Raw genomic sequence first — 11,873 nt, forward strand, 5'->3', positions numbered from 1 at the left:
TCCAGACATCCTCACTGTCACCACTTCCTCAGTTGGGATCTGTGCTTGATGTACTGTTCTTTTCACATCACAAGACCATCTTTCCAATGTTTCTGCTAGTCCATCTTAAGATTTCATACAGGAACTCCTTTCTTGCTTGTCATGGACTGCAATCACGGAGTTAAATAAAGGGAGAATGAAGAATGCACAGGCAATCTTAATTTAATCTTTTCCTTATTTTTGAGACAGGAGTTTATGCTTAAAAATTCTTTTAATACAAGTTCCAAATAAACCAAAATCAAAAAGTATCACAATACTAAAAAACATTCACTATCTAGAGGGAAACAGAACAGCAGAGTAGCAAGATCAGAAAACCAAGGCTGGCTAACACCATAGTCCTTCAAATGAAGGAATAAACAGCTGCAAAAGGCAGAGTAGTGACACAACCAGTGGTTTATACAAATATTTCCAAAAAGGTGGAAGTCTTTGTAATGAAGATTACTTAATTCACCTACCTCTACAGGGAAAGATGATTCAAGGATGAAATCAAAACACAACACTGATCCAAACATCAGTTCCAAAAGAAAGTTTATTCAAGCAGTTGAGACATAACTGACATAGCAGTGGCTTGTATTCTGTTGCTAATTCTGTCAAATAGGATTTGTGCAACCCCTTCATTTATCCTCCACAGATTTTTCCAAAGTGTCAAGCTCATAAGACTCAAAGCATGTGAAGCGAAGAACACAAAATTAACTGGCATCAGTGGAGTAAAATTCCTGCTGGCTCCCCAGACAGCTTGCAAGCACCTGTATCATTTCAGTCCTGATAGACAGCGCTCGCTGTCTGTCATAGTTCAAGTTAAATATATCTCTGAAGCCAATAGCTTCTAGCCCTTTGCTAAGCAAAAATACATTCTTCTTCCTCCAAACTGGCACACATCTTACTTGGCCACCTCTGGAACTGGTGCAGCAATATCTCAAATGCCACAGCTGAATTCTCACTTGTGTTGATTCCTGGTGAATCATAAAAAGAAGCAGAAGGTAGGGCAGAAGCATATAAAGATGCAATAAGTGAAAAGGGGGAGAGGGTGGCAACTTAGGACAGGAAGAGGTTTGAAAGTTGATAACATGAGTATTTCAGAATGCATCTTCTAGAATCAGATAGTTTGGTTACTGTGCACCATTACGCTAGATATTCTGTATCACATGAATGCTTATTAACAGACAGAAAATTATGCACTGATCCCTGTGACCCTGTCAGCTACTTCAAAAGGCAATATCCTATATTCCTAAAGCATGCATGATGGTATCATGATCACATTTCCCAAAACCAGGGATCTTTTTTCTGATTCTACCACAAACAAGGATTATACCCATGGACAGATAGGTAGACAGACTTGAACCACAATCCCTGACAATGCAACCATGCAGTCAAAGGTATTTTCCTCTTCTACCATGAAAAACTATCTAGCTCTTGTAGGTATGCGAAAATCACTTTTTTTTTTAAAGGCAATGAGAGAGGTATCACAATATCAGGTGTCTATTCCCACTTCTAAGCCCATTGACAGAATTCTTAGAACAGCTTTGCCCCTCCCTTGGAAAACAGGAGCCTAGAGAGTTAAACAAAGCTATGTGCAAACAAAAACATGTGTACAGTGAAAAAGCAAGGCACCCTTAGTTATATGGGTCACTACCAAGTACAAATTATGTACCTACAGCTGAGAGCAACTAAGATAGCCAACAAATATTGTTTAATGTATTATACTTCATGACTGGAGTGGACAAAGAATACATACAGTGCTGCACTGGCTTTGTTGATTAGCAGTAAAATATTAACACCATAATCCAATCAAGTTCAACTGTGTGCCCATACTCCTGGCTTATTATCTCCTTGGAGCCGAAAATATAAACTTTATAAAGGTGAATGATACAAAATAAAATTGAAGAAAGATCAATGTATATATTCAACTGCTTTATCTTTGCAGTTCTTGAATATTCCACTTTTTGGTGTTTCAAGGAATGCTGTATGAAATGTGCAGTGTCTTAAATGGGTAAACTAAATGATAAGCTTAGACAAACACTATACCTATGAACAACCTTTAAGACAGACTTGAAAGTCTATTTTAGAGACTTTCCTCTTTTTGAGAGAAAGGAAGGGAGAGAAAAACTGAGCTGATTAAACCAAATGAAGACTCAGTACAAGACAGGATATATCGAGGGCAGTGATAGGAGTATGGTAGAAAACAGCTGGGAGAAAAGCAATTTTTCTCTACCTGCAGAGCAGAAACCTACCAGTAGAGCAAAAAGTGGAAAACGGGCAAACAGCTTCTGTTCATTTCTGCTGGAGGAAGAGTTCTATCACCACACTTTCTTTTACCACTAAAACAAGCTGTGATGGGCAATTAAGGTGACACATGGAAGCCTTTTCACCTGGAGTGGTAGGGACTCTACTAGCCATGTTCAGTTAGGCAGTACCATGAGGATACGACAAAAAGACAGAACAGCAACTTCACCGATGAGGAAGCACGGGTGTCCAGAACATCTCACTTGAATACTGTTAGAAACCTATTTCCATGCACTCTAATTCCATTCTCTTTGTTGCAATGATTCAAGAAAGGAGTAGCCTTCCAAGGTCAAGCCTTCCTAGGTACCATAAACTCAAATCTGAATTTGTCTTGTAAATCAAAGAGGAAAAGAAACGAACTCATAAACAGTTAAAATTTAAAAATCAATCCCTCAGGGGCTCTATTCTTCTACTTTATGCTGGTAAGGCCACTGCACCCTAGGGAGACCTAACAATTTTTCTTCAGTAACTACCAACTATTCTCTTCCACACCCAAAGATTTAAATGTATCCAGCAAACTGTTAGTCCAAAAGCACTGTCAGTACTATGATGGAGTCCTAGCAAATAATTTACATTTTACTTACGAGCTACAGGCTGCCACCTTCACCCTTACTCAAGTTATAAAATGTTTCACAAAAAACGTCCTTTCTGTTTTGAAGAAGCTTTTGCATGCAGGAAACAGATTTCTTCAAGCTCTCCCTCACTGAATGAATGCAAAGCAGTAACCCCCTACCAGAACAGGAAGAGCTGTTAACAGGCTGCAACAACCATGTTGTTACACCACCACCACGTTGATTCATAAGCAAAGCTGTTGCTACTCTGCTAGTGCAACTTACTAGCCCGAGAGAGTAAGATCAGCAACAACTCTATTTTCATTATTTTGATTCTTCCATTCACACATTTCTTACAGAAAAGTATCTCAAATCCAGAATATGACATTCTAAACACTGGGTAGATAGCCCTACTTTTCAAACAAAACACCTCTACAGAAAAAAGAAAACCCATATCACACCCCAAAAAACCAACACACACACACACCCTGCATTTTTAACACTGTTAAGTATTGCTGGAACTGATTGCATGTTACTCTCTAATTAGAAACCTAACTTTAAATACCAAAAACTCTCAAAGGCAAAAGAAACAAGGTAAAGATTAAAAATTGTGAAATTTAAGAAAAAAATACCTGCTACAGTCCATCTTGCTACTTAAGGAAGCTAAAGAAAAGATGATGGTTCCTATAAATCAAAAAAATCCTTTGTTTCCTAATCAATCATGCCATTCAAGAAAGCCCCTGCAGAGTATATTCCTTAATTCAGCTGAAAACATTTGGCCCAGACTACCAAACTCACAAACCATCCAGACACTTGATTATCAGAGTCCTGCATGAATTTCTCCTAATTGAAGTTCTCCTGGTAAGTTTTAATCGTGGCCCAGAGGAGGAAAGAAAGATCATTGTCTGGATGTGCCCAATTAAGGCTTCAGCAGGACACATAACAAAACAGCTTCACAAAATACCCTGTCTATAAAAAATAATACCAGGATTTGAATTTGAAAAATTGGTTTTCAGTTGTGTCTATTTTTGGCTGAATATCAGGTTTTCAATCTGTACTGAGAACGCAGAAGCAGATTAGTCTCCTCCTCCTCATTTCTAATAAAACATGTTAACATCTGGCAACCCAGTTCTAATGTTGTTTTCCCAGACCAAGCCATGTTTCAGGTTCTGAATGTCAGGCTTTTTGTACATTTCTCTCTTTTTAAACGAACCAAAAGGCAATGTATGAATCTTTTAATGAGCTACTTACGAATAAGTTTCCACCACTAATTTTTTTCTTCTTCCGAGCACTCAAAAATATATTAGGTGATGGATTCGGGGGGTGGGAGGAAGGATTGTTCATTTCCCAGTTCGGTAACAGAGTATTACCTACACATGCTCCAAAATATTCTAAAATATTTGATTGAAAGATCAAAGCAACACAGTCCTCTTCTGAAGAGAATAATATGCTTGACTAAAATTTACTAAGAGACAAATTCAACCTGAAATCAAAACTACAGTATAATTAAAGTTAAATCAATAACTACACACACAACACACTGTACTCCAGTCTGAAAAGCTTTTTGCCAGGGAATCAATTTTTTTTACAATGAATCTGTCATTTTAAAGCAAATTAAGTGAAATTCACTAATAAAGAATAAAATGAAACTGACAGCTAGTCATATGCTTTACAAACTGTGTCTTCAAATGTACCAACACCCAGTACAAGCCTCACACAGTACTAAACAGTAAAACACAAATAATTTCATCTTTTAAGAACAAGAGTCTTGCATTATTTGAACTGCTTCAGTTAATGAAACTGATTTAAGACAACAGCAAGGGCTCGCACAATGAGGGCAATCATATGTCTACCCAGGAATTTCTCATCTTTATAAAAAAAGATTCCAAAGGTCGATAACCAAGATGAAATGCTGTATTCTGACAAAAAGCCTTTGGAAGAAAAGGGGGGAAACGTTGGAAGCCACAAACTGTAAAATATTTAAATATTCATCAAATCTGTATCCCCTAAATACGATGGGGAGTGAATTTCTATACTTAGGAAACTTTACTCCATTTAGTTTCCTTGTCTCTTCTCATTATTGGCTACCAATTTCTAATCAAGAAGAAATAAATAAATCTATGTGAACAAGCAGCATCAACTGTTAGAAAGCATTTTATTCCAGCAGACTTTTAGCCCCTGTATTTGCTATACTCTAGTAAACTATTATTATCATTTATTGACACATACAGGATTTTCTTCTTGAGGCTGATCAAGCAGTACTTTTAACTAAGTTGAATAAAAAAGATAACAAACAACTTTGCAATTATCCAAGGAGAAACAATTATTTTTTAATACTGTGTATGAAAGGATGAAAAGCTCGTATTCTCAATCAGATCACTAATTACCAAAACAAGGTGCCTTGTAATTCCTGCTCTACCACCATTAACTTCTGTCCTTTCTTTTCTAACATATTAATACTGCTCCCAGAAATTATGGGGTTCCTCCCTTCCTCCCCTGCCACCCCAGACTGATATCTGTCTTTCATTCCAGTGATTAAGGTCACCTCAGAGGGAAAACAAAAAGAAAAAAAACCTGCAAAAGCTGGCACAGATTCCAAAACATCTCTTGAAAGCCCTCACCACCTGTCAAAAGCAGGCAGAAGAAAGGTTACCTGACCTTCATTCTGTCACAAAAGGTTGATTACTGGCTTTTTTTATTTTAAAACATTTAACTTATTTACTTTGTTTTCATTTGGTTTTAACAAATGAAGTTATAACAGGTTTCAATTAATGGGTAATATAGTCTCTTTCTCCCTTCAAAAGGCAAAAACCCAACCCCCAGCTGACAGCTCTGTCACAGTCCTTCCCTACTTCAAAACCATGCAAGATACACAAAATTTTTGGCTCCAAGTACTGAGAAAAAGACCTTTGCCACACTCGTCCCCTCTGCACCTCCCAGTGGAAACTTTAGCCTGTGAACTACTTGAAAGTTCATCTCTTGTTTGTAAACCAAGGCCACTTAAGAGACAGCATCATTATACCAAACACATTTGCATTCACTGAACACAGCCATAACTATGGGTAAACTCAATGGAAGTTGCACCTTCTCTCTTTCATATTAGTAGAGGTAATTTAATCACAATCTCTGGGAGTATTCATAAGTACAGCCTGTATCTGTAAATATATAGTGAGGATCCTTTAGTCTGCAAGTCTTAGCTTGGTAGAATTTAAGCAAACAATTAAAGTGCTTGACCACGTAAGTTTCACACATTGTTTGAGCTAAGCTGCTTTAGCTTATTAATTACAAACTCACCAAGCTTTCCAAGGGAGCAGCTTAATAAGACAACATTCCCTGGCTTTTGCAAACATATTGTTTTCTCTTTTCCCCTTCTGAGAGCTTGAATAGCTAAGCCTAAAAGGAAGTGCAAGACACTATCAAACACTGACCAAAAATATTTACAATCAACCGGAATAACTATTCTTTACAATAAATGCCTGCCTGCTTTTATTTTCCTGATTTAAATCATCCACATATTAATGAGATATCAGTGTTCAATGTGACAGGTTGAAAGCATTCACTGTTTTCTATATTTTAGCTATATAGTTGGTCTATTTGGAAGAAAGGTCTGCTGACGACACTCAAGGACACTGGTTTCAGTAAACTTGTGTACTACTGCTTTCTTTTCCGGAAGTGAATTCTTTTATTCTAGCTCAAAAAATGAGGCAAATTGTCTCCCAAAACACTATTTATGCAGGCAGATACAAAAACAAGCAAATGAAACTCTCAGGGCCTAAAGCCATAACTTCTGTTTTACTTAAAGACTACAAATTTTAAACTCCACTTGATATTCAACTCACTTTAAGAGATTATAAAAAAAACCAACAAGATTAAATTAACTCACTCTGTTAAAATAACTATAATATAATTTTACATTTATCTTATTTTACTGTAGCATGGCTATATGCCAAAGCTAATATACCACATATCAGTACACACTGATAACTGAAGGTTACATAAAAGACAACAACCTTTTACTGGACAAGAGAAATGCTTTTTGTTCTCCACTCATTCTGGTCTCCATTATTGTACTTGCAGTTTTTCTGTTTAAAAAATGATGGAAATTTTTATCTTCAACAGGGTTTCACCAATGGCACCTCTAAATATTTCAAGTTGTTACTAACGACCAATAATTTCACTGTGTTTTTATCCCAGAACTGGTTATATAGTTACAGTAACCACTAATTTTGTTTTTAAAATATTTGAAACAACACAAACAGCATCCCATACTATGATGTTTAACAGTACAGAACACATGTGCACCACCACTGAAGTTTCAGTTGATTGAAAGCTTTCCTCACTTAAGGTTGGGTCTGTTGGGGATTTTTTGGAAGATGTATTAGAAACAGTTTAGAACTTTTTCCAGGACAAAGCTGTCAAAGTTATTTCCAAATTATTAAATAAAATGCTGCCAATATTGAAGAAAGATTAAGCAATAAGAAATTGTTCTAAGAACAGCTGAAAACACAGACTTCCACTAAGACAAGACAAGCAGGTAAAGAACAGAACCAAGAAAGTTTAACCTAAAGCATGTGTCATTTTTTTTTGAGATTTCAGTGGCCTGTACACATTCTCCCCATTCTCTACCCCACTGGGTGAAAACATTAAGGTGAAACTTTTGGAAACCTTTTGTATTGATATTGGTTTGGGGCTTGTGACCTCAAACTGTAGCATGAATTCTGCATTTTCACCTAGCACAATTATTTTATTAAAAGCCTGTTTAGACATACATTTTGAAGAAAATCTATTGCTGGAACAAGACCTTTCAAGCAGCACTTTATTTTGATGTCTGCATGTAATTTGATGGCGGCCCACCAACAGGCAGTTTTCAAGGGCAAAAAAAAAAAAATCCTGATAACACAAACGCATGATGAAGGTTAACATTCTACACTCTTTACTAAAGCTGTTTGTGTCATTACACTAGTTCGGTATTTAATCAGATTTAAATATATCCACATGTACAAATCTCATGTGCCGAACTTTAAAGAAAAGATGAGAGGTTACTTTGGTGATAAAATGCAAACCTGAAACTGTTCCCATGGCTGTGTTTGTGAAAGCTGTTTAAATATGTCCAATCATAGTACAGCGTTTGAAGTAACCTGGTATTAAAACTGAAAGGAGGGGAAAGGTGAAACAGTAGTAATTAAAATGTCAGTATTATGGATAAAGTCAATCTTTCAAGTTGAAGAGGGAAAAAGTATCTGTGAGTTGAGAGAAAGGTCTTAATCGTCTAACACTTTGTACAACAATTATGTATTTTCTGTACATTTTCAACTGAACTTCCTTGGTTCTATTTTCTACCTCCTCTTCTATTCTTAATGAAAGTTCTGTGTTTCCAGCTGTCCTGAGAAAAAGTATTTACTGCTTATTTCTTCAGCTTTTGCCATATATTTGTTATCTGTAGCTTTACTACTTCAGATTACTAAAGATGCTATACCAAATATTCTGAAGCTAATCCATTCTATTCACTTGTTCTAAACTACTTTCTACTTTTCAGAATATTTCTGGGTTTTTTTTCAGGAAAAAGTTGCACAAACTCGAGCCCTTTCTGGGAAAAAAATCTTGAAAACAGATGCTTTTCCTTCAAGGTTTGTTTGGAGGCTTTGTTTAAGAAAAAAATTATGATTTGCTTAAAGTTATGCAAACCAGGTTTAAACCAGTCCAGTAGTGGCAAATTAGCCAACACTTTGGACAACACTGTGGATAGAAAACAAAAACATAAGAGTCTCATCAACATTGGTTCTATTATTCCAGAAAAAAAGTGTTACAGAAAACTACCATTAAAGAATGTCCACACAGACAATGATCGCAATGAATTTAAATGAGACACATAGAAGCTCAAACTCTCAAGTTTTACAAGTTACTATGCATCAACTCAACCACAGCAGCTCTTCATGTTCAGTACCACTGGTAAAATGAGGCAATTTCTTACGGTTCCAAAACTTTCCTTGTAGATTGACTTAGAACAAGCTGATGAGATAACTCTAGCTTTAAGTTAATCAGAGACATTTCAGTGGATCTGTAAAAGTAAGATGTAATTAACCCAGGGCATCATATATTGCTGTCTAAATTTACAGCAGTTTAAGAAGTAACTAAAACTTATTTAACATACCAATAAGGAATTGGCATAATACCACAGTGATAAACTACTGGTATAGTCAGAGACTGCAATGAGTTGCACAAACATTTCAATTAAACATTGGGTATTTAAAAACACTGTACATAATCAAAAAAAAGGATGTCTCCTCTTTACGTCAGACAACTTACATATTACATGTTAGTACAAATAATAATAAATTAAATGATCCTGAACCAAAAAAATACTTAAATTTATATACAACAGCTTTCTTTGTGAAATGTTTTTTTGCACTGGACATTTAAATGTTAATTAATAGAAGAATTCAGAGCCGTGAAGTCTTGTTCAGCAGGGAAGGTGTCTACTATTCAGAAACTTCCTAATTTTACAGTTCACTTACTAGTTTTCCATTTATGCTTCCTATTTATTTAAAAAAAAAATATCCCAGACAACTCTATTTCCAATTTGCTAAACTACATTACTAAATTCTGAATTTACTAAACTCAGAAAGAGGTCATCAGAACATTATACAACTACCAGTACACAGACAAAAAAAACAACTCCATAAATTGCCTTGAGCTTCTCATCAAAAGACAACAGAAAACCATTAAAAAAAAAAGTGTAATCATACAGCTGGTATTTCTGAAATGAAAGCAATTATAACATTAGAAAGCAATCACCATGGCTGTATTTTCAGGAAATGAGTGCTACCCTCCACACGTAACTTTTCTTACTTTGGGGCGACATTTGTCATTCACATATCTTAAACAACGTAATTTGTAATCACTATTTCCCCTTTACTAGGGGGAGCAACAGGAATGAGGGTGAGGTAAGCTGTAGAAGGTAATTTACTAGGCCACAGACAGCAACACAGCAGTTTTACAAAGTCCCACTGAGTGCCTCCTTCAAGTTTCACAGCTGTCACTCCCCAGCACTTTTCACACAGCTTTATAAAAGATACTACTTAATAAACTATTGCCTCTATTTTGCAGTTATTCTTGTGAAAGTCTGAACGTTAAAAGAAGAGCATTACAAAAATGCATTTGCCAGATAAAGCTGTTAAAAAGAAGGCAGATCAGACTGTCTAAGCTACTGCTAAATGAAGAACATTCTGTACAGTACGTTCGAGTTCTCGATCCCATTTTATTTCAACAACTCGGACGCACTGTGGGGTTTTCATGCTTCTAGACTTCACGAGCAGAATTTTTACCCCAAAGTTCAGTGCTTTGACATTTAACTCTTTTTAGCTATGCTAAATTCAGACTATCAGGACAATTAAAATAACATAATTCATTCTGCATACTCTGTCTGAGCTGTTCCATTATTAGTAAAAGAAAATGTAAGTTATACTGAACCAAAATGAAAACAGGAAAGAGAAAAGAAAAGAAACAGCAGTCTGAGAAAGAGAACAGAAGCGCTAGATCATCCAGATCTAAAACCAAAATGGAAAACTGTAAGAATTCGGGGGAAAGCTGAACAGCCGCAGGTGAAATAAGGAAAGACAGGGGCTACTGCCACAAAACCCAGCAATCTTTTCTCCTGCCCCAGTCATAATAAATCACCATCCACTCCGAGCAGCACACAGTGAAAGCGATCCATTCTTTCAGAGTAATTTCTGCAGCTACTATTTAAGAACTCCTTGGGATAAGGTATGAATAAATAATTCAGCTGGAAATACCTGTCAAGCAGCAGGGTGTTTCATGCCACTGTACCTACAGCAACCCCATCCAAGTAAAACCAGACGTTATCTGGCCACAGGACCGACACCACATACAATCTCATTTTACCCGAAGGAAGAGGAGCCCACGGGCAGCACGGGCACACGGCCTGGGACAAAACCCGCCTGCCCCAGCCCCCCGAGCCCGACAATTAGGGCGCCGTAACCCCAAAACGCCCGGCAAGGTGGAACCGTCGGCCAGTGGCCCCCTCAAACCCTGGGGAGGGGGAGAGGGATCCCTTCGCCTCCCGAGGGAGGGGGCGCACCGCTGCCAAACCTCTCCCCGAGGCAACTCCCCCCCCACCCCCCGGTGCCTCCCGCCACCTCCCACCTCCTCCCCCCCCCCCCCCCCCCCCCCCGCCGCCATCCCGCCCCGCCCGCCCTCCCTCACTTGCGGCTCCCTCCTCCCCCCCGCACCCGGCCTCGCCCCTCACCGCCTGCCCCCGCGGGGCGCCGCTCCGGCCCAGCGCCGGCCCGGCCCTAGCCCGCCGCCACCCGCCCTGCCCGGCCCCGCCGATCCCCCTACACCCGCGGCCGCAACCCGCTCCCTCAGCCGCTGCCCCGGCGGCCGCTCGCCGGGGCGCACCACCGCGCACATGCCCGGAGAAACAGCTCGAAACGGCCCCTCCCGGCTCCGGGCCACCCCCGGCTCCGGGCCGCCGCCGCCGCCCGGCCACCGCCCCCGCGTCCCGGCGCTGTCCGGGCTCCGCCGCAGGCTCCTCACCTGCATAGACGCCATGATGGATCCTCCCCCTACCCTCTGCGCCGCCGGCCCGGACCCACGGAGACGCAGCGCCGCGCGCCCGTCCCCTCCCCGGTCACGTGCCCGCGCCACCGGCCGGGCGGCCGCGCATGCGCGAGGAGGGGGCGGTGCGGCCGGGGCTGGGGCCGGGGGCGCTGGGGCAGCCGCCGCCGTCCTGGCCTGCGGCGGGGCCGGGGGGCTTATCGGCGTCTCCCGCGGCGGGCGCCGGCTGTAGGGTCGGCCGTCACCGCCGCCGGGGGGGCGGGAGCGGGCTGACCCCCCGCCGCGCTCCGTTTGTGGAGACTGTTAGATGTGCCCCTCCGGAGTGCGTGAGGGATCCGGTAACGCCGGCGGTGCCCGTGTACGGGTCTCGGGGCGCCCCTCACGCCTGGCGTGGCCTGCGGGAAGGCCGGCCTAGGGCCCTGC

General features: G+C 40.2%; 1 protein-coding gene across 3 annotated transcripts in view; it reads right to left on the reverse strand.

Moving 5' to 3' along the window:
- Positions 1-11,559, reverse strand: part of UBE2W (ubiquitin conjugating enzyme E2 W) — a 32,621-nt gene extending 21,062 nt beyond the window's left edge. For 2 of the 3 annotated variants that reach the window (XR_005826679.1, XM_040585626.1), the window contains exon 1: positions 11,430-11,559. Coding sequence is in view for 1 of the 3 variants with exons in the window: in XM_040585626.1 (XP_040441560.1) it covers positions 11,430-11,444 (15 nt within the window). In the remaining 2 variants the exon portion in view is untranslated. Of the gene's footprint in view, positions 1-10,666; positions 10,974-11,429 lie in introns of those variants that run through there. The other variant, XM_040585628.1, reaches the window with a different exon arrangement.
- Between the last annotated feature and the right edge of the window lie 314 nt (positions 11,560-11,873).

The sequence above is a fragment of the Falco naumanni genome, chromosome 3, assembly GCF_017639655.2.
Source record: "Falco naumanni isolate bFalNau1 chromosome 3, bFalNau1.pat, whole genome shotgun sequence".
Classification (NCBI taxonomy): Eukaryota; Metazoa; Chordata; class Aves; order Falconiformes; family Falconidae; genus Falco; species Falco naumanni.